We start from the raw sequence: 24,728 nt of genomic DNA, 5'->3' as shown, positions 1-24,728 counted from the left end.
TGACAATATGTGGATCCGTATAGTAAAACTGCACCATGCATCTAATAGTGTACCTATTCTTATCCTGAACCATTCTTTTATTTTCTGTAAACCTTGTATTTTATTCGACATAGTTTATCACCATTACTACTGCTCAACGGCACTTAACTTGCTCTTGTTAAATGGAGTGTGCACATTGAAGAGGGAGTTCTTAAGTTGACATAACCACAGCAACAGAACATGACGTCACTTAATGTCGTCACTACCCTGGAACACTTAATGCACAGTGTATCCATAAGCAAGGCAGCTATGTTGACAGCATTATGCCTGAGATAACATGCCAAGGTGGATTATAATTTATGACATATCTGGAATTTGTCGTGTACAGGTGGACAATAAAAAACACATTATGTTGTTACAGCGGTTGTGTGAGTTACATTTTACATTCAACAAACGAACAAGATTATACACAATCAATGCACTGAATAATGCGTAAATAATTGCGGCTTGTACCATCAAAGGCGGGAAGAACGCCGGGATTTTCTAAAAAATCTCATTTCGTGCTGCGCACTGATACGTGTATCAAGATTGAAATTTCAGGTTTCCTCAGTTATGTTCTATTTTATAAGTGTACTGACATTCATGATATAACAATTTCTTTTAAAACCAAATGAACTCTTGTAGATTTAGTAAGTGTTTTGGAGTGGCAGAAACGGGATTAAAAATACGTGGACATTTTTAAAATTACAATTTAAAGGTAAAATGTGTTAATTCAGAACAAAAGACAAATGTTTAGGGAATTTATTTATGAAGGCGCAGAATATTTAAATCATTTGTGAACATAGATACAGGATGTTGCTTTCATTTCTATGAAACTCTCCATAAGTGCGTTATTCCAGGGCTGTAAACTAATGTACAAGGGACTTGAAATATGACTATTTCGCTGCCTGTACCTACCCTAACCTAACCCGAACTACTGCTACTCTACTTCTACTAGTATACTATTATTACTACTACTAAACTACTACCATTATTGCCTTACTATACTACTACTACTGCTCCTACTAGCCTATTATTATACTATCATTCCTACTACCAGGGCCGAAACCAGCTACAAAGTTTGGGAGGGCCGTGAATATATTACGGGGGGCCAAGTCATTAAAATTATCTTATAAGTATATAAATTGTGTTTTTGTATTAATAATAAAATTTTGTATTGAAGTCTGGAGGGGTCACAGAAAGTTGATTGGGATCTGGTCCCCCTAGCCCCCTCTCGTTGCGGGCCTGGCTACTACTAAACTACTACCCTACTACTACTGCCTTACTACTACTATACTATCATTACTACTATTACTACTACTAAGTGTGCACCCATAATTTTTTTAAGTGTAATTTTTGAAGAATTATCTTTCGTTGCGCCCCTGAATTTTACCTGTTCCTGGTGGATCACTGGCATGCGCCAACATATGTACAGTCTAGAAGGCGTGATGACACTGTTTTCATAAAGAAATGTGAGTTTCAAAGTAATATGAATTTGTCCACGTATTGATCTGAACTGCGGACACTGCTCTATCCCAATTTAAGGATGCATATTAACACTGATGTAATAAAGTAATTATGCAGCCTATACCTAAGCTACACGAGGTTTACGTTTACGCACCCACTGGCTCAACTTTTGAAGTATTTCGTTTTATTAGCTTATCGACGTCGACCATACCCTAAACGCCGCATGGACAAAGTCGCACATAGTACGAACTATTCGCAAAATCAAAGTAGGCGAATCACTTATCGACAATTTTCGCATTTATTACTGCCTTAAAATGGAAAGGTCATTAAGTGACATGAATTCCCGCCTATATATCTGTAAGCGTTGTGGATTACACACAACATTTAATGGATTTATCAAGAAATACTGAACCCACATGTTCAGCACCCACATAACTGCATTGCTTATGAACAAGGGCCCCATCGAAGGGGGGACAAGGTGGGGCGCTCGCCCCCTAAGAGGAAATTGTACTTGGGAATATTGAAAACCCAATAGAATTTTTACATTACTTACAGCAAAATTTGAAACTATATTTGAAACGTCGCTTATACTTGCCCCCCCCCCTTGGAAACCACAACATGAGCGCCCTTGCTTATGAACTGCACACTATGAAAAATCCGTTCTCCGGACAGCGGTATATTGTACAAATATACGAAATCCTCTTGCTTACTACAGAAATCAGTATGGAGCATATGCTACATACGTACTGCCCTTAGATGTTACATCATGCCATTCCAGGATGTCTAACATCTAACAGTTTTCCGTATATCACCTATGTTACATTCTGCAGCTATATTCTATTCTACTATGGACATTCTGCGTCGATTTGTATGTGAGATCCTGACGCCTATATTGTTTCATACGGAAAATACGTATAGAGAGTAGTATATGGAAAGTATTATAAAACATGCGTTTTCAGTTATACGTTTGCTGTACGTTAAGTCCAAAAACTACAGGAATTACGCATGTTATCTACCGTTTTAAGTACACTACCTACAATTTTTTCTCAGTACATGCTTTGAAAACTAGCCATATGTCGGATTACGGGGAGAAAGCATTTTTTGTTGAAAATCATTGCTGTTTTCTTAAATGTTTTTGAGGTTAATCTACCTAAAGCCAAACATACCACTAACTAAAGAGTTTCGGACAGTATTGCTGAGCATGAGTAGTTGCTAATGCTCTCGCCTTTGGTCCTGGGCTCGATTTCCGGCAGGGTCAGTCGATCGAAAAGGTGTAACAGCTTTTTCAGGCTAGCTATCCTAAATGAGGTTTTTCCTGTGATTTCCTCATTCACACCAGGTAAATGCCGGGATGGTATCTAATTTACAGGCCTCAGGCAGCTTCTTTCCTTATCCGTTCCTTATATCCCTCCCTGTACCGTGATTGTGTGCTCGCCGAGGATGTCATCCCTCCAACGTGACGTGCTTAAGGCCATAGATGCCGTAATGGCCATGACTTGTATCAGTAAATAAATAAATAAATATTGACGAGCGAGCGCTAGCAAACGAAGTCGGGTTAGAACGCCGCAATGCACGTTGTATTCGTCCATTCTAATTAATAGCAAATAGTAATTGCAAAATTTTCCATTACGCACACGGCATTTCCAGTCTACTCAGTTCACAAATTACTCACATATCAATATCAATTATCTTTCCGCAACATGAACTCATTCCACCTATAAACATTGTATTTATACGTAGTTTTGGTCCCCCGTAATCCAAAGAACCCGAGAAATATATTACATACTTCTTTCGTAAATTTTGCAAATTCAAACTCATAAAATAGGACAGCACCATCGTTTTCTACATACAGTAAACGTTATATAATTTTTAAAAATTAGTAGTACAGTCCTCTTTCACACGCAGTCATTCATTTTAATCATAAATTACTGTTTCTATGTTTATGTATTCTACACCTGCATCCATTTATCCAGCACCGTAACTTAGATTTTTCTTGGGAGGGGGGTAAGCATTAATACGCGCATTTGGTGCTCCTAGAAAAAAGTTGTTTCTCTAATTCTTGGGCTCCCTCTTTCCATCTTTCTCTTACTCTTTATGGGCCCGGGTCGTTAGTTACACCTTTGGGCCCGTTCCATACATGACAAATGAATTAAAGGGACAATATTGACAAATATCAAAGCCATACGAATAAATATTATTTCTAGGGCCCCTAATAGTAAACTTTTTTATTGAAATGGGCCCACGACTGATTTTTGTTTTATTTACCTTTTATGTGTTGTTTTGTTTATGTAATATAGTGGACATATTCGATGCTTGATTTATACTTTCATGTTCGTATCGTATACGGAGTAAGAAAATTTTGTCTTAAAATGGGTCCCCTCGAACAGCGGGGAGCTTCCTTGGGGATGCATTTGCCCCCTCCCTCCTCAAGTTACGGCCCTGTCACTTATCACATACTAGGCTGGTAGCCAGCCAAAAAATCTAGGGGAAGCCCGGTAGAACTTTGGGAGGGGGTCCCGATCCAAATATATTATAGTTAATCATCATATTATAGCTCAGCGCACAAATTTTCCGGTCGCAAAGTCGCCATTGGCGACTAGAAATCTAGAGCTGGGGACCAGTGTTCAGTAGGAATGGTTTCTGCCTGAACTCACAGGGCAGCGCATTTTCTGTTTCGTAAGAAAATAATTGTCACTGAGTGAGAGAAAACACGGAATGTGAAGTCTTTCTTTGGCAAACCAAAGGTCGTTTGGGGGGGGGGCGGGACATCTCAATTTGTACGTGAGAGATACTGGCGACCATTATTTTTGGATTGGCGAGTGCGTCTGACTTTGAAATTTTGCACCCTGTGATAGTTCATTTGCAAGCGTACTGTGAAAATTTTAGGGGACCAGTAAAAATTTAGAGGGGGCCCGCTCCCTTAGACCCCATGGATACGGGCCTGTCACATACTAATATGATGTAGACCTATCATTAATTTTTATGTCAATTATATATTGTGGATCTCCAAATTTTTTGTAGCAACAAATCTTCCGCGGAGCACATCATCAAATTTCGCGTATGGAGATGCTATGTTTTCACACAAATATACAAATATCTCTTTAAGTATGTTACTTCATAACAGATAATCATTTTAAAACATATTTTCTTTACCAGTCTGTTACTCAAGTATAAAATTAATAAGTTGACACCAAATCAGTTGCAAACACTGCTCAACTTACTATCACATTTAGTGACGTCATATTGTGTGGTGCTCTGGTTTTGTCAACTTAAGATCTCCCCATTAGATGAATGTACACAGAATATTTCAAAAATTAGAAAAAGAAGTTGTGAGTTGCGAAACAGGAAGAATTACGTTGAAGAGTTATGGGATTATACAAGTGTATTTACTTGAAATGTAATAATAATAATGTTTCACGTCATGTAATGATTTCGTAATTTGTGGAATTAGTGTTTAGTATAATTTTCTTGTTAGTGACAAATAGCTAATTATGTTTATGTATTTGGTGTCGTGGCAGACTTCTATGACTAAAGATCTGATATTCTGTTCTCTAACCTGTAATGGGTTATATGCAAATAAGTTTATTTAACCATAGTAAATGCCTGCAACAGATATGGTGTAGATGTATAATATGGGATCGCTAGCAATTCATTGTCTATACCCTGCTTTTCTAACAGTCTTCGGAACACCAAGTCTCGCATTTCATTTGCGACGTTCCATTTTTCTGTGCATTACACTTTCGGAGGAATAACCGTTATGCAATAAAAATTCGATCTATTCGCAATTTATTTTTTATCATAATAAAAGATTAAAAAATAATTTAAAAACTTCACAAGGACGCTACTCATTCATTGTTTCCAAGTTTACGATCATGTCATAAATAAATTACATGCCTGCAAACTTACATACCGTAAAAACATTTTCTAAAATCAAGCACCAGCCTTTACTAGGTGATTACTAGAAACTAGTATCTATAGTGATTCAGACCAAGGAAAAGCTGTGGGTTTACACTGTCATCCGTAGAGAGCAGGCGCGTCAGCAGCGGTTAGTATGGGCGTAAACAAGGTCAAGTAGGAATGCAGTCTTATGCTAGGTGGTTGCTACAAGCCGTCTATGTTTTGCAATTGAATAGTAACGAACTAGACTTTTGAAAGGCATTTCCATGTTCAAAGACTACTTACATATTTTGCATCTACAGAGATAGCTTGTTTTATGAGTTGACACATTTCACCTTTTAAACTTTATAAATAGCATCTGCGCAGAGAATGAAGTAAAATATTAATAAAAGCCATTTAGCTGTAATAAAGACAAAACAACGTGCCCTGCGTGGCTCTAACCCACCTTCACTCGCTTCCGCTCGCTCGGCAATATGTGAATTACATATTGGTACAGAAAGGAACTAATCTAGCTACTAACCTATATGGGGAACCTGTGTTCTAGAACCTTTCCCTTCACACTTCACAATTATCCCTTTATAGGGGAATACATCATATCGACGTTCATCTATGTTCTCTGATTCCTTCACTATTACTATGTCGCCTGTATAAACTAACTACTTTCTAACAAAAGGGGTCGTGAAGTTACATTTTTTCTTTTTTTTTAGAAAAAAATAGCTGGACCCCTTCTGCTAAACATTGACCCTCTTTCGTTATGCCATAAGATCGTTGCACCTTGATTGTAATGTGTATTATACGGACGCTTCAAGACGACAGTTCTATTGCTGTTCCTGCGACATAGACGAGAACAGTTTAGAGTTTAGTCTACATCAGGGCGCAAAATTTCCGGTCGCCAGGTTCCTACTGGCGACTAGAAATTTAGAGTTGGCGACCAGTGTTCAGTAGAAATGGTTTCTGCCTAAACGCACAGGGCAGCGCAGTTTCTGTTTCACATGAAAATAATGGTCACTGACTGAGAGAAAATATGGAAAGTAAAGTCTTCACAACTATGTAATTCGCCTCTCCTGTCCCACCCTCAAGCGAATTTGCTGACAATTTCAATCAATGGCCATTCACTTAAGGACTTTGATCCGAAAACTGCAATCTACAGCTTGTACTTTAGTGCATAGAGAGTGTGTTGCACAAACGTGGAGTCTTAAGGTAAGATATTTTTTAACATGTATATGAGTGATTCCATTTCAAATCGTCCAGTGTGGTTCACATGACTGTCTCAGATTTAGTTTATATTTTAAAATGAGAAACTAGCTACATGCAAAATTATTAGACTCGTATTTTTTCTTTTTGCTGAAAAAAAAATTCTCCTGCAATATACAATCTTCCAAAATGGCTGCCCTCCTCTCGGATTGCTTGTAAAATTGAAAAACATCTCAAATTAAAAGTTTTATTGTAGCACAGAATATTGTTTTATTGTAGTACAGATACGAGTGTACTGAGTATCATAATCGCAATAGCAGGAATAATATAAAGTATTACGTTTCTCGGGGGGGGGGGGGCAAAATTCGTCTGTTGCTCCAATAGGAATCGCGCAGTACACTCGCAGTGTTGCCAACTTCGGTTAAAATTTTGCTAACTCTAAACACTTTCATTTCTGTCTTGACGAGCCATATCAACCATCTGCTTCTAGCATCGAAATCTACTGATAAGGTCTCTTGAAAATATAAAGGACTTACGTTTCTGATTATTACATACGTATAATGAAAAGCTGAAAATTTCATTAAGACACCATGTTTGGCCACCATTTTCTCAAGAACCCCACCATTTAAAAATCTGAATTTTTTTACAACTATTGGAGAAGTACCTAAGTATTTTAATATCTGTTAACTGTTCATGTGGCTGCGGCCCCGAATGTTCGCAATTAATTACTGAAATTTCAATTTTTGTACTTGGAATGTAAATATTTCGTATGGGCATTTAGGTCCTGTCAGGGTTGGCTGGTTTAAACCAAAAAACGAAAAATATTCGTAAAAGTGTAACAATTCGTAAAATCTTAATGAACACACATTTGTGGGTTATCACCTTTCACTCTCCTATGTTATTCGTGTTATATTCGGACCTAAATTCCCTATTCATTAATAGGAATGGGCACGAGCTTGTTTTCATTGAAACTCGACTCGATTCGAAACAGACATCTTTGGGCTGGACTCGAGACTCGGGTCGAAAACTTTCTTTCAACTCGACTCGAATTTGATTCCACTTGCGAGTCGAGTCAAATGCTGTGTGTAGTTTCAAGTACTTTCTTCAAGTATCCGACATAGACAATACTGCTACTACTACCACTTATTATTATAACAACACTAACGTGTATAAAAATGAAAGATAGGCGGTTTGTGTCTGAATACTAAAAATTAGTTGACTGCTGACCTCGGTAGTCGTGAAGTCTAGAAGGCAAGGACATCGTTCACGAGGTTCTGGGTTTGAGTTTCGGGGGAGCAAGTATCCGGGCTCGAACCAAAAATCTTTAAAAGTTAGAGGGCGCCGGCCAAACATTTCAAAACTGCTCGGCCCGGGTTTGGGAATCTCAACGGCTCGGCTCACAGCTCGTTGACTATCCAGTCGAGCCAACAGTTCACCCAACCGAGCCGGCTCGAGCTGTTCGCTCAGTTAAACCGAGCTGAGACGATTAACATTCACTACTTGGGTTGGCCTTCAGCTTCGGCTCAAAAGTTCGACCGTTCAGGTTTCAGCCTTGGTGGTAAGAACTGCAGTATATACTTATATTGGTGCTCACAACATTTGAGGCTATCTCGTTATAAAAATCCATTGTCTTGTTGAGTGTCCCATCTCGTGAGCAACACTAAAAATATTCCACATTACTGCTTACATTTCTCATAGCTTTTGCTTTCCAGTCGTAATCAGGCAATGATTTCTAAACGAGCAAGCCATTTATGAAATTCGACTCAACTCGAACTCAAAACAGTGACTCGGCTCAGAACTCCACTCGAGAAAATTACCTTTGACTCGACTCGAATTCGCTTCAAGTTTCGAGTCAAGTCGAGTTTTAGTTCGACTCGTGCCTATCCCTATTCATTACTCAAAGAGATTATACTACAAAAGCAATTTTTTTTTTTTTTAATATAAGTTTATGAATATTCCTTTTGTGATTTGTTTAATAGTTTATTATTGTTATGTAATTGCATCTGACGACTCACTCACGAAAGACTCCTGATAAAAATACGTTGTACTGATCTTTACATGCTTGTTAATATAATTGTCAAAGAGTCATTTCAGGACAAAAAGGTAAACAATTGCACAAGTGATACCATTATACAGAATTACATATGGACAATTTCAAAGTACTGCAGAATGTAGAAGAACTAATTTAGTTTAAGTTGGTTACGACTGTTGTTAGTCCAAGTTAAAGAAATACAAGAACTTTCGGCAAATTTTTACTTTGACTCCAACTGTGACTTCAACCGATTCATGTGATCCGGTTCCCGGAGCAGTTTAGGAATCATTCCTAAACTGCTCCCGGAACCGGATCACATGAATCGATTACAATTACTAACACAGTGAAAGTAATGTACGATGTTAAGAATTATACTATAAGTACAAGGGCCACAATGTTACTATACGAAGTTAAGAATTATACTATAAGTACAAGGGCCACAATGTTACTAAACATCAATTCAGGTGAAGCGGTGACTATGAATTTTGAGATCTAAATGGCGGACTACCGCCCCCCAACCCCCCGCTCAAATACCATAAAAACATCCAAAATAATAATAAATAATCACACCACTACTATAAAGCTAAGATAAGAAGGGAAAAATTAAAAAAAAAAAAAAAAAAAAACACTCGTCTCTAATCATAAATCAGTGCATGACAAAGAAAAAAAAATTACATCTCAACAAGACAATAGGACAAGCAGCAGCAAACCAAATACTTTGCCTAATACTCAAATGCAAAACAAATCAAGAATAAAAATAATATGAATTAAAAAAAGAAAACACTCACCATTTCGCCATAGGAGAAATCTCATGAATAATGAACTCATAACTGCTGATTCCACACACGAAAAAATAAGATACCAAGAACACATGCACAATACTCAACATTACTGAAAAATGTTCCTTTCCGCACACACGTCGTTTTATTAAACCGAGCACACTTGCTATTATTACAAACAAGAAACCAATAAACGTCCACTTTTAGAATATGTCGAAAATATCTTCAGTTTAGACCACAACTATGATAGGTTTTCTCTAACTCAATTCAACCAATTCAATTACGCGCTTCTCGAATGCCACAAACAGCAGCACACACATACATGCACACAGAACATGTGACTACTAACCAACTACCATATGACTACACAGACACCTAGTGGGAAAAATATGAACTAAGACGTCACACCAAAGGCACGAACAGTTCTAACAAGTGACTCACGCACAAACAGTTCCAGGAAGTAACTGAACCTATAAGAACCGATTAAAGTCATAGTTGGAGTCAAAGTAAAGACTTACCGAACTTTCTTTGCATAACAGTATGAAAAGTGAATAAAGATACAAATTATTTGAGTCCACTGTGACTCTGACCCATTTATACATAAAGAGATACAGTGTTGGCTGGTTTAAACCAAAAAACGAAAAATGTTCGTAAAAGTGTAAGTGTTTGTAAAATCTTGATGAACACACATTTGTAGGTTATCACGTTTCACTCCCGTATATTATTCGTATTATATTCAGACCTAAATTCCCCATTCATTACTCGAAAAGATTATAGTAGAAAAACAACTTTTTTTGATAAGTTTATAAATGTTTGTTTTGTGATTTTTCTGTAGTTATTATTGTTATATAATTGCAATCAAAGAAAAATTCTAAATATTGTTTCGTTTCAATGTTTACTATTGATAAAATACATCGAAATGCCGTACTTTTTGTGTGTGTGTGAGGGGGGGGGGGAGTCATACAGACCCCACGAAAGGCATTTAGTGAAATGAGAAGTATCTTTGGTATATATTTATGTATAAATGAGTCTGAGCCAAAGTGGACTCAAATAATTCGTATCTTTATTCACTTTTCTTACTGATATGCAAATTAAGTCGTTGTATTTCTTTAATTTGGACCAATAAAAGTCGTTGTTAACTAACTTGAACTAAATTAGTTCTTCTGTACTCCGTAGTACTTTGAAATTGTCCATATGTAATTCTGTATAATGGTTTCACTTGTGCAACTGTTTATCTTTTTGTCCTTTTGAAATGACTCTTGACAGTTATATTAAGAAGCATGTAAAGATCAATATAACGTATTTTTAACTTCGTGAGTGAGTCGGCAGACGTATCGCATTTGTGGCCAATTAGTCCTGGTTCCGAATTCAAATGGAGGACAATTTCTCTCGGATGTAACTTGATCAGTTTTTATTCCGCTTTAAGCTTATGTGACCCCTTCCAGTATAAGCCGGCTGTTGCATAATAACATCAAGGCGAAACAAACTTATTTCTGTCCATATATGATATGAATATATAGAGCAAATTATTTAAACCAAATAAACCTGGTTTAAACCAAAAAAAAAAAAAAAAAAGTTTTTTTTGTTTTTTCACTAAAAACCATGTTTTTTGCCAACCCTGAATAGATACCAAAGATACTTCTGATTTTAATAAAATGCCTCTCGTGGGGTTTGTATGACCCCCCTCCCAAAAAAGTACAGCATTTCGATGTGTTTGCTGTATGTATTTAGTCCCGGTTTCGAGTTCAAATGAAGGACAATTTCTCTCGAATGTAAGCCGAGAAGTGGTTTGGATTCCGCTTTAAGCTTATGTGACCCCTTCCAGCATAACCCGGTTGTTGCATAATAACACCAAGACGAAACAATCTCATTTCTGTTCATATATAATATAAATACATAGAGCAAATTATTTAAACTAAAGAAAATCTGGTTTAAACCAAAAAAAAAAAATTCAATAAAAACCATGTTTTTTACCAACCTTGGGTCCTGTACAACAAGGCGATTTGAAAAGCAGTATGAAAATTTTGAGAGTTGAATCCTGACATCAAATCGGGTAGAAAAGTTCCTATAAACATTAGTCGAATTCCGCTTCTTTTTCAAGTTACAGGGTTTCCAACTCACGACCCAAAAATCACCTCTTCAATGGAAAATAAAATATATATATATTTCGGGTTAGACCAGAAAGTATGCATTAAAGTTATGATGAAATTCAGAAAGTTGATTTGTAGCAATATAATGATTTTTATGTGGATAAGGGCGATTAGAAGTGTTGCCAACTTGGTAGTACTTTTATTTGTTTCCAAATGACACTACTTTTATTTGTTTCCAAATGACAAAGTGTAAAGATGAAATTATGCACCAGCAAGATAAAGGATTTTGTTCCTCTGAATGTAGATTTGGAAACCCTTGATTAGACAGTTAATGTAATAAACACGAATGTGTCGCCATTAAAACGGCCGTCATCGGTGAAACCTAGACTACGGCTAAGGATTCATCTCAAAATTTTTCATACTGCCTTTCCAATTGTCTTGTGTATAGGGTGGTACAAATAATCATCCTCCCCTAATAGTACGTTTGGGCAGACACGCTGTAAGCAATCCATATATTTTACTGCAAGATAAAATATTTGTCGAGAATTCTGTACACAATCCTCTTATGCCTTTTAGCATAATCAACACATTTAATACGACCCTTACTGTAGTAGAACTTCTCCATTATTATTCACACAAATACTGTAACTAGTTCACTACAATATCATGTTACCAGAGTAAACAATTTTCATGCTTCCAGAGAACACTATGACTATGTTCACGACACCGAATCACGTAACAAATGTTTCGTGGTTGCAGCAGAGCTTCTTGAACAAGTTCGAACTTGATGCGTAGAGTTACGAGAGGTTCTGCAATAATAAAAAATAAATTTTCATTTTCTTTTTCTTCTTAAGACAACTTACACATACGTAGTTTTTATTCGACATTTTGGTTTTACAAATGATGGTAAACATCAAGTGAAATTCACACTAAATGTTGCAAACTATCAATAACGCACGAGATAAAACCTTTTAATGAAATACATGTAAGTTTTCGAAAACTGTGGTGATGTGGGGAAAATTGTGCTTCATATGATTTTTATAATCATTAATGAATACCAAATATCAAATGAAAACTACGTTGTGTCATTTGGAAACAAATAAAAGTGCTACCAAGTTGGCAACACTGCCAACCGAATTGCATCGTCCTTACCCATGTAAAAATCATCATATTGATACAAATCAACTTTCTGAATTTCATCATATCTTTAACTCATAATTTCTGGTTTAACCTGAAATTTTATTTTCCATTGAAGAGATGATTTTGAGTTCCGAGTTGGAAACCCTGTAACTCGAAGAAGAAGCGGAATCCGACTCATGTTTATCGGAACTTTTATACTTAATCTAATGTCAGGATTCAACTCTCAAAATTTTCATACTGCTTTTCAAATTGTCTTGTTGTACAGGACCTAAATGCCAATAGTAAATATTTACATTCCAAGTACAAAAATCGAAATTTCAGTAATTTATTGCGAACATTAGGGCCTACAGCCGCATGAACGGTTAACGGATAATAAATACTTAGGTACTTCTCCAATAGTTGTAAAAAATTCAGATTTTTAAAATGGTGGGTTTTTTGAGAAAATGACGGCCAACCATGGTGTCTTGATGAAATTTTCAGCTTTTCATTATACGTATGTAATAATCAGAAACGTAAGTCCTGTATATTTTCAATAGACCTTATCAAGTAGATTTCGATGCTAGAAGCAGATGGTTGGCTCGTCAAGACAGAAATAAAAGTGTTTGAAATTAGCAAAATTTTAACCGAAATTGACAACATTGCGAGTGAATTGCGCGATTCTATTGGACCAACAGAAGAATTTTGCCCCTTTACCGAAACACAGTGCTTTATATTCTTTCTACTATTGGGATTATGTTACTCAGTACACTCGTTTCTCTACAATAAAACTTTTAATTTGGCATGCAATCCGAAAGGAGGGCAGCCATTTTGGAAGGCTGTATATTGCAAGAGAAATTTTTTTTTTCAGCAAAAAGAAAAAAAAATATGGGTCCAATAATATTGCATGTAGATCTCATATTTAAAAAATGAATGAAACCTGAGACTATGATAGGGACCAATTGTGTTTTACCTGGACGATTTTAAATAGAATCGGTCATATGAATTGTCGAATTCAAAATTGATTATCCTGAATCTACTTGTGTGGTTTTGAAATTTTGTGCCCTGACGTAATCTCTTTCCTTGTCAAACGAAATGCCGGGGGAGGGGGAAGATCATAATTTGTACGTGAGAGATAATTTCGACCATAATGTTTGGATTGGCAAATGCGTCTGACTGAAATTTTGCGCCCTGGTCTACACGTCCTGTGTTCAATATTCAATGCTGAATTAACACAAGTTAAGCTTATTCTCGATCACACTCTTCGGCTTTCGCTGTGTTACATGCTAATCTTCATTGATTGAGAAAGAGTTATTATAAACTTGCAGAATGTCTTTACTAAATACATCCAAGTGCAAGATTTTCTTGTAAGATGTCATCAGCTACAGTAACAGGACTGTGTTATCATTGTCTGCTGGATGCAGGGACATTCGGGGATACAACAGCCAAGAACACGTTGTTGACTGGGATCGCACTTTTTTGCATGCTCTGATCTTAATAGCTGTTTTCTCCAATGGATGCGCTTTCACTGTCAAGTGGATTCGGACTAGGCTTACGAAAATAAACTCCACTCAGTGACCCTCTCTGTTGCCATGGATTCGTGGTAGTGATATGTATGCGAGATATCGGCAGAAAGCCATTGTCGTTGTTATAACCCTGTAACTAAAACAAAAATGTCCCCAGATATTTTATGCACGCACACTGGCAGTTATTTTTGTAAATATTTTATTTATTTCATTTTTGAAGCCAACCACGTTCCGTAATAAGATGCAAGTTAAAGGAAGTGATTTAAAAAGTAGTGTTTAACTTTATTAGTCATGTGTATTGTGTTTCAATGTAGATGTTTTCTACTATTGAGTTTATTCGTAGTTATCTCTCCTAACTGGGAAATGAATCTTGATAAAGATTTATATATTGATGAAAGGAGGAAACAACTGGATTTTTAACACACTACATTCTCTGTAGCTGCGAATTCAGTCATACACAAAGAGAAAAAAGTGAATGGACTGCGACCTTCGGCTTACTATGCCGATGCGTTAACCACTACGCTGCCCAGTTCACTTCCAGAACAGCCATTCACTCCCTCACTCTTGAATTAATTACTGAATTACTGAAATAGCTAAAATTATACTTTTCATGATTATCAACCGTAGACCTCCCAAAGATATAAAACTGATTAAAATACATTTGGTAAGAGCGAGCGGAGGTCACATTTTATGTGGAAAATAAAGTGATGTCATTTAAAAATTATCAAAAACGAATTATATGTGTCTAATTCATGGTTTTCGGGTTAGATGATAGAAAAGTGACACACTCAATGCAATATAAGTCCAAGTTCAGCCTCCATCAGTGTTGGGATAGTGGATAAAAAGGGAGTGAAATTGCAGATATTTATCATTACACTTTTATTGTGAGGCGTATCCTACGGGGGGAAGGATCTGAAGTACTTTTCATCAACCTATTCACCCTGTTTGAGAAAGGGGGCTTCAGCTAAAGATAAAAATGGAACTCGCACAGTAATTTGGAAAATAAACAATTAGAAACAAAATAAACGAGAAGAACACAGAATAATCAAATCCTTTGCGAAGAATGAATTGAACATGAAAATAAAATGATGTTTTCAACAGCGGAACGAGAAATTCCTTTTCACATATTCAGCGTTATTACTCTAATAATTATATAACTGAGAAACGAAACCCAACAAACGATCGTGAAATAAAAAATAGAAAGAATCATTTAGTTTGAGGCCCCATGGTAATTCAACTAAGATTAAAGAAGACGATGATAAATGCAAATGACTGATAACACTATCCGACATTTTGAAATGAAGTTTCTGATGACATAAATTTTTCTTTTCTTTTTTTATAATTTGAGGATGCTGATTACAAAAATGAATTTCATTTTACGCTAACACATTAGGTTTCTTTAGAAAAAGCTCCCAGACACGGGAAAATTACAAAATGTGTATATTTAATATATATATATATATATATATATAAAATTTGAAACTCAAGGTAAATAGAATGTTCGGGGTTATTTGAAATTGGAAATTTGCGTAGATTTTCAAAATATAATTTCTTTTTCTGGGGCACATTTATTTTTTAATCTACAGCTAAATTAGACATATAAGTCTACTTACAATATTTCAATTTTACCCATAGATATTTACATTTTTATCTTAAATATCTAAATATGTTTCTGCAATGCTTTAATCGCCATTAGTGTTATTTGTAGTATTTATATTAGCATTAGTAATCTTTATGCATGTACTATACCAAATACGTAAAAACACTTGGTAATTACAATAGTGGCAAATGTACATGTAACACAGATGGATAATGAAAGTAGTTGAGTTGTTTGTAACACTTATAAAAGCAATAACAATGGCTACTCAAACATACACATGAAACACAAATCGATAAATGAAACTAGTTCAGAAACAAAAGAATGCAAAATTCCACTCCTTTTTCAGAAGCCAATAACAATCATCAAGCATGTTAATATTCCACCTCCCCTGATATCTTTTTTCCATGAGTTTAATTGTCAAATGGAATCTCTCCTCGTGTTCCGCACTAAACTGTCCCAAGTTACTTGAAAAGTAACTCAAGTGACTGTGTAGAAAGTGTATTTTCACACTCATGTTACATTCCAATCGTCAGAAGTGTAGTAACATATTACAGACCAGCATTTCGTAGTTCTCAGCCTTGCTATTACCCAAGAAGTTATTGACTACAATTTTAGAACTTGTCCAAGCAGTTCAACTTCACCCATCGTATTTTCAAAACCTGGATCCATCATCAGCTTCCATATCTGTGGCTCTGTAAATACTCCTTTCTTCAGTTTCTTCTGTGTTAGTTTTGAAAACTTGTCACTAATGTATTTGAAGCCTGTGTCAGTTTTGTCCAAAATCTTCACGAATTGTTTCATAACCCCCAACTTTATGTATAAAGATGAAAGTAAGACACTAGAAGGCTCGACTAACGTTACATAGAGAACATTTTTCTCACTAGGGACGAATGTAGTTCTGGTTGACCACAGCTGTTGCTCCCAGTGAAAGGATTTTGTCCTGCTGTCCCATTCACGTAGGAACCAAACCATTTTTGTGTATCCAATGTGTAGCCCAAGCAATAGATCAATAACCTTGAAATCACCACACGAAAGCCATTTACGTTCACCATACTTCACAATCTCCAACAAACACTGTATACTCGCATAGTTTTTCTTCATTACTATCGAACGTGCCTCAGGGATAGATAAAAATGTGTTTCTATTGTAAAGAAGATCTCCTTTTGAACTCGTTTTATTGTAATCTGTAAACAATCCCCAATCAGCAGCATTGTACTCTATTCCAAGGTGATGTATTAAATCATTTACGTTTGAATAGTGCATCACACAGTCTGATTCTCTAAAAACGGGCAAGAGATCCTGTTCACGATGTCTGTACCATGCAAAATTTGTTCCTGGCGCGAGTAAGTTCTTTGATTTCAGAGTAGAGCCAAGAAACTGACTTTCCTTTCGTTAAATTAAGGTTCCTGACTAGGTTGTTGAATTCACTCTATGTAAACAGATGACTGTGGTCCCTACCGGTACATAAACATCGAATGGTGTTTGACCTTCCTCTACCATGTCAGAGCTACTGCCACATGTGTCAAGTGGAACAGGAATGTGTAAATGTTCCGTCATGTGGAACAGGTGTAATTGCTGGCGGAAGGTTGGATACTCAATGTTCTTTTTAATTTTTGTACTGGTCTTTAACTTTCACAAGACAAAATTAGCAGTCAGTGGTATGGTCCCTCTGATGTTTCCAAGCCATAGGTGTGGCGAACGGCATAGATTTCTTAACACTTTTCATCCACGTTATAATCCCTCAACGCTGGACCGACAGTGTGTGGCGCGGAACTCTTGTCTTGGTCACCGATATCGATACCAAAGTATCCTATCTTCACAAACTTACTTATTTTCTACCGCTATATTTCAAGAACAAACCTGCCAAAAAATATAACAAAATGTATCTGAGTGATTTACGCAACCTCGATTCGCCATGATAACAACGTGTTCTTTTCCAACAACTGCAAAGCAAAAACCTAAACCGCTGCAGAACAGACAACACTTCCACACTCGACTTATAACTGTCTGCTACATTGTTTATACCTGACGTCTCGACATTGCCACATTTTGCGCTGTTGCGAAATGTGTTTCGTATGCACCAAACCCTTTTTTTTATTATTATTCATCAGTCAATATGTTCTTTTCCGAATTGTGGAAAAACTTGATGTATTAGGGAAAAAAGGATTACGTATTTGAATTCAGGAGGAAAAATGGCATCAGAAACAGTTTTTACAAATGAGTCATAAATTTCATGCATGATAGTGGAGTCGATAAAAGTGGTGGAATGATGAAGTTGGAAGAAAGGGAAAACCCAGAGTCATGATACTGAACCAGCACCAAATTCACATAAAGACGTAGTGGGCTCAGTGGTAAAGCGTTCACCTCCGGTGCTTAGGGTCCCTGGTTCGATCTCAGTTCGCGCCGTGTGAACTTTGTGGTGGACAAACACCGTGCTCGTGGATTTTCTCGTTGTCCCGTTTCCTCCTCCTTTCTTCATTCCACCATTTCATTCATTTCTTATCATCACCGTCTCCTTTAGCCTAACCGGCATAACTGTGGGACGTAAAACTTAAAGATTTCATTTCACATAAAGACTACCATGTCCCTACAAATGATAATGTTAGTAGAAATGCAGACAACGAAACATATCTAATAAAATTTGGTGTAATCACTGCGTGCTGCAATTCGGTACACAATCGCTCCTGCATATTCTCAGCAAGTGCAGAAAATTGACTGGGCTTATTGCAATAGTACTGCTAGACTGTCCTCTTCCATTCGTAGACAATAAAACACCATAGATATTCCGTGGAGTTGAGATCAGGAGATCGTGCCCTGACCATTCAGATGAGTTTTGAGTGTTCTTGTAGCCATGCCTAGGTAAGCCTGGACGTATGCACAGCACTGTTATCTTGCATAAACACAAACTACTCCAGAACTGAAATATTTGGAACAAGACATTCTCCAAATGTCTAACATGGAACTAGGGATGGTAACAAGACATTCTCTAGGACATCAACACAAACTTGGCTTGTCATTTTCTCCGGCACTGGAATCATTTCTTCTGGACCAGTGGTTGTCATGTAGCCCCAGAAGTGTGCCGCGGTCCATTCTGAATGCCCTTTCTGCACTGAATGTTAAGGCACATACTTTGTCCCTTGTAATCTAAAGAGAGAGAAAGATCTTGATGGCAGGAAGACAATTCCTCAGGCAAGTTGTCTTTAAACTTTGCCGTATGGTTTGTCGAAACAGCCGTACTCCAGAGCCTTGTTTCCCAAGACGGGTCTGTGGTGTAATGGATTTTTCCTGACGTCTTCTGTCAGCGCTCTATCCTGAGCCGCAGTTGTTACCGTAGATCTTCCTGATCTGAGCTAGGATTTCGCCCATTTAACTCCCATCACTCTGGTGTCCATCTAAACATTTGCAAATAGTTAGTCGGTCTCAGCGAAATGCTCTGGCGTTGTGACGCACGGCCCTATTGTGACTTTGCTTGTCAGAATGAATGTTTTGGACAATATGGTAAACAAGATATATAAGTAACTACACGTACTTCTCGGCAATAATTGTGTAGTACCCTTTACTTTTATCCTCTAACAACATTTCTGTTTTCATCGTCAGAATTATATCGCGAACAACAGTCGCATTTGGGCATTAGTTTAGACCAAAATACTAAAACTTCGTAAAAATACGTAAATAAAGAATTGTAAAAATAAAATGAAATGTCAACGAATACGTTGAGTGGGTTCGAACTATGGTCCTCCAGATTTGTAGTAGGCTGCATTAACCATTAGACCAGGACCAGTTCACTCTGAAGGCGTGGTTATCGATGTATTTGCAAAGTTGAATTCTATGTCCGCATTTCGAGTCTTCTATGTTTTTTTTTTTTCTTTCTTTTTTTCTTATGTTACCGTCACTTATCTTCAATAAGCATTATTTGTATTTACAACTTCTACTCTCTCACATTCCAATGTGAACCACGGAATTCTTTATATTCTAATATATCTCCTCAGCTTAGGGTTAAAATCTGTCAAGAATGAAACTGAATTAGCCAACCCCCTCCCTGTAATTTTCAGAAATATTTCCACGATAATTTTCGTTAAAAATGTTCGATTTTGGCATAATATGCTGCACAGTTCGTTTATCATTTATTTACAGTCATTCACTCTGCATGGTGCTGAAATCTGGAAAGAATAGAGTAGTGCTAATATCCCCCCCCCCCCTCCTTTAATATTTACAGTTCCATGATAACTTACATGAAATTCATTCGGTTTTGATAGACTATGTTGGCAGGAAATGTCACAAAAGTTTCCACATGCCGATGTGGCTAAGGTTAATGTTAAAATAGTCAAAGGTTGTTAAGATAAACAAGATCAGCAAGAAACAAGATGTAATGAAGATATATGTCGTAAGGACATAGAGTAAAAAGATTATATAAGTATATAAATTAGTTAGATTCAAAAGAGATTCATGAAAAGATTTAATAACAAGAATACGATTAAAAGGTAGAATAAAGAGTTATGGTTATACATAGGAGTGAACACATTAGTCTGATTTATAGTACAATTCCAGATAGTTTAAGATTATTATTTTATGTACCAACACTAGCCAAATACCCTTTAAGAAAGTAGCATCATTCCATTTTATAAAGTAACAGACTATTTTGTATATTTCCGTGGATTCTTTCCCGCAATTCCTTGTGCTTGGTATTAAAATTAATCAAAAATAAATGGTGAATTTAGCTTCTAATATGATATAGATTGATCCCCCTGCCCATTGAGATTTAAAAATATCATCCTCAGGGTCTTTTGTAAAAATATTAGATTTTCTTGGAATATATTGTGTACTTTTCGAGGTTTCACAATCTTTCTTTCTTTCTTGGATTTAAAATCAATCAAGAACGAAAAAGTACCTTCTTCGATGGTTTAAAAAAAAAAAAAAAAAAAAAAAAAAAAAAAAAAAAAAAAAAAAAAAAAAAGGATACCTTTCATAAATGTTATTCGATTTTAACACAATATGATGTATATGTTTGTTGAAGTGTTAACATACTTCCCACTCTTGCAGTTTGAAGTCAATCAAATATCAGAACTCACTTACTGCATCGAACACAAATGACATATTTCCCATCAATTCTATGGACTCTTAGGTTCATTTCTTTTTTATTCCTCCCACCCCCTAAGGTTTAATAAAAATTCACTGATGACTTTAGTAAAAATAAATTTTATCGAATACGATCTGATTTTTTCTGAGAATTTTCAATCGTCTCAATTGCTTGCACTTAAAGAGAGCATGTTCTCCCCAGTTTTATATAACATATTTTCCTGAATTAAACACACTCAGATTTTTATAGAATATTCTGTGTGTTTTGTTAGAAAGTTATTCCTATAGTTCGGAGTTGAGATTAGTGAGAGGGAGGATCGCTCTAACCTTTCATCAGTCGAGCCTACTTCGGTTACGTCATCGGTCGAGGTGCGGCGCTCACCTGAAGATAACTACACATTTTGCGCTTGATAAGTTACTCTCTGCCTTTTTTACTCAGATGCAGTCCCATCAGTGCTCCACAAATCCTCTACTCTATGATGTGATAATTTTTGCACTTCCCGACAAATATAGAAGACATATCAGAGCTCTTATTTCTTCAAGATTTGTGTCTACAACATCACTCTTCTTTCTGTATTTAGCTTGCATTGTACATACACCCGCCGCAAAAACTCTTCGGGCCTCATAGCAAAAGCACATTAAATGCAATAAAATTTATGTGAAAAGCTATTATTAATATATCACATACAACAGAAAATGCGTACATTAGTACGGATTTATGTTTCCTTTACTTTTGGGAACCATTTCAATGCGCTTTAGCATAGAATCATTAAGATTTCGGAAATAGTTTAGGTCCATGTCAATACGTAACATTTTCTTCAATTCTGTTTGGAGGGTCTGTAGGTTCTGAAGCAGCTTCTGTCCGAAGAATATCTTTATATGATGCAAACAATTTTCGATTGGAATTAAATCGGGGCTATTCCCAGGCCATTCTAACATCTTGATATTGCTTCTCATGAAAATTCACTACTTTTTAGCTTTGTGACAAGGAGCGTTATCATGCATGAAAAAATCACAGTCTTGGATATGGAGCATATCCACTAAATGGTCCTGAAGAACGTTGATATATCGATCTGCGTGCGTCACATTTTGTGGTAAGAAATATAAACCTGCTCTCTCCTTTTCGCTTGAAAAACACCCCCAAACCATTACAGACTGGGAGTACCTAATGGTATACTTTGGGTCGTATCGACCTGAAGATGATGGACGTCGAACCTTAACAGCTCCCATTCGGAACAATTGGAATGTGTTTCATAGGCAAACATGACTTCCCTCCACCGTTCTGGTGTCCAGTGTGCATATTTCTTTGCGAAAACAAGGCGTTGTTTCTTCATGCAGTCGGTGAGTAGAGGCTTCTTAGCAGCAGTACGACATGGGAAATCCACGTGTTTTTGCAAACGGTGCTGAATTATACAAACATTAACGTTTTCCAACAGACTCAGGTGCATTTCGTTTCGGACGCTGTCAGTCGAGGGTTCTTCTTTATTTCTCTCATTAGGAGAGTGTCTGTAGATTTAGTCGTTTTTCTTGGTCTCCCATTACTGAACTTGTTCTTTGGAACAACAGTCGGAGGCATTCCTTTGGCGGATGTCAGAATTTTCAGTATGGTTGATTTTATGTTTGCATTTCGTCTTTATGGGGACGTTTTCACTTCGCCATGCAATGATGCTTGTTTTTTCCGAACTGCTACAGTACTTTCCTGGTACACCACCAATGCTCAACACAAATACAGTACTAAATTATCAAACACTTAGTGCACCATACAAAAACAAATCAATTTATAACACACACTATAGCAGAAAGTTACTCTTCATATGTTAACCAACAATACAAAATGAAGTGAACTCGCTTATTAGCAGTAATACACTGTTGTTAGATACATTCATGCAGATACAATCTATGTTCGAAACAAAGCAACACTAGATACAAGAATACAAAGTGAAAGATCTCCTACAACGACAGCTTTCACATGAGGTCCGAAGAGTTTTTGCGGCGGGTGTAGATAGTCACTTGTATGCTTTGTTATTTCTTCAATCACAACATCAGGGAAAAAAGTTTCCATGCATCCAGAACCATCACTGCGTTTCTTGTAATAGTTCTCTTTACTCTTGGTGGATGGATGACTATATTTCAGCGCCCCTTACGCGTTTGTTGTCGTGGTGGCCGAGTATTCCAAATGGTCATCTGGTTTCTTCCTACATACTGTACATGAGGAACTAGAAACTACGAGTTTTTTATTTTCATTACCGTCATCTGCAGATAGTTCACTTCCACTGTTATGATCACTGTTACATGGCTGTTCGGCATCTGAATTAGCCAAATCTTTGGATACATCACTCATCATTAGTTTCTTGTAACAACCATTGATTAATTTGTATTTCTGAGGGATCCATTCTACTGATATGTTACGTAAGGCTTCAATACACACAATTCAGGCCATACATACTTTTCAATATAGAAGTTGAAACTAACTGAACTCCATTTCATATAAAGTATCTAATGAAATTTCACTGACACTATCGGTCGAGGTATGAGTGCAGTGCTCACTCGTGTGACACTTCAGTACAAAGCATAGTACATTTCACACTGATTCTTGGCGCCAAAGTTTCTACCAACTAAATTCCGTTGGTAACATTACAACTAATAGCTAGATGGCACACACGTCAGTAAAACATTACAACGACCGATGGCAGCTCCAGAACTACAAAAGTGAGTGCTGCGCTCACCTCTCGACCGATGGAGGGTTAAGAATGCAGAACGTTACCAGTATTTAATCCTCATGAGATTTATCAATGAAGTAAAACTGTTTGTTTTGATGTTGCAGGAGGTTTCTACGAAGCAATGTGAATGAGTTTCACGTCTCATAATTAAAGAGTGCAAAGTGGTGAAGCTCCCGTAAAGCAGGGAGATCTGAGACTAACGAGTGATAGGATGCTGTACAATAGAAATTGATGCAATGGATCTATCAGCGGAACAACCAAATGAAGACGTTAGCACAACAGAAACTGATGAAACAATGGAGGGCATTGATACTGATGTGCATAGAGAGCCTAACGATACGAGTGAAGACATATCATCCAGTAGTGACTCTGATGATGAAATGGGTGATTTTCTAAGCAGTAATGTCGAAGTCGAATGTATCCTGAATGAAGAATGTGATGTGAAGACGGAAACCTTAGGTAGCGATGATTCTCACGAAGTGTCCAATTTAAGTACTGCAGATAATTACGATACAGTGTAAGTATTTCATTTCACTGGTAATGTGTATCTTAAACATACAGAAATATACCTCTCTCCGCCTTTCTTACGTCCATCTTTCGTTTCTTGTTCCTTAAAGAGTGCAATCAAAGGTACAGTGCTAGTGAGCTTTTAAGGCTTTAAAGATTTAATTATACAGTAAAGCAACGATTATCCGCGGAATTGCGTGGCAAGGGCACTGCAGATAGCGAAAATAGCGAATAACCGAAAAAAAAATAAATAAATAAAAATGAGGCGCAGACACGAAAAAAAAATTCAGCCTAAAAACTACGTTTTGTTATACAAAAAACATAGTAAAATTTTTAAACTACCGCACCTTTACTCTACGTCTAAATCACTAAAATAAAGAACAGTAAACAAAAAACAAAACTGTAAGTAAACCTGCCAGTAATCTTTGATCTTCGCACTGTAGGGACTATTGTATATTTCCGGTTTTTGGCGTGGATTTTTTTCTTTTTCTTTGTAATATATGTTCGTAATTAACTCTCCAGTGGTTGCTTGCGGACTCTCACTCCGCAGTGAACAATGAATGTAATTTAGTATTACGTAAATTACTGTTCCCAATTCCCGTTTTCATACCTTACAACAATCGACTTCTGCTTATTAGAGTAGAGTTGCACTTCGAAACGTGCAATATTGTTGGAAATATTGATTTTTACAATGCAGTTTATTGTG

At 36.7% G+C, this 24,728-nt stretch overlaps 1 protein-coding gene across 1 annotated transcript in view; it reads left to right on the top strand.

The window, feature by feature from the left end:
- Positions 1-4,723: 4,723 nt before the first annotated feature.
- Positions 4,724-24,728, top strand: part of LOC145690605 (uncharacterized) — a 36,941-nt gene continuing 16,936 nt past the window's right edge. Inside the window, exons 1-2 of the mRNA XM_081765662.1 lie at positions 4,724-4,882; positions 23,620-24,032. Of these exons, the coding sequence (XP_081621788.1) occupies positions 23,752-24,032 (281 nt within the window). The 5' untranslated portion in view covers positions 4,724-4,882; positions 23,620-23,751. The remainder of the gene's footprint in view (positions 4,883-23,619; positions 24,033-24,728) is intronic.

The sequence above is a fragment of the Thermobia domestica genome, chromosome 7, assembly GCF_964235325.1.
Source record: "Thermobia domestica chromosome 7, izTheDome1.hap1.1, whole genome shotgun sequence".
Classification (NCBI taxonomy): domain Eukaryota; kingdom Metazoa; phylum Arthropoda; class Insecta; order Zygentoma; family Lepismatidae; genus Thermobia; species Thermobia domestica.
This window is presented reverse-complemented; position numbering and strand designations above follow the sequence as displayed.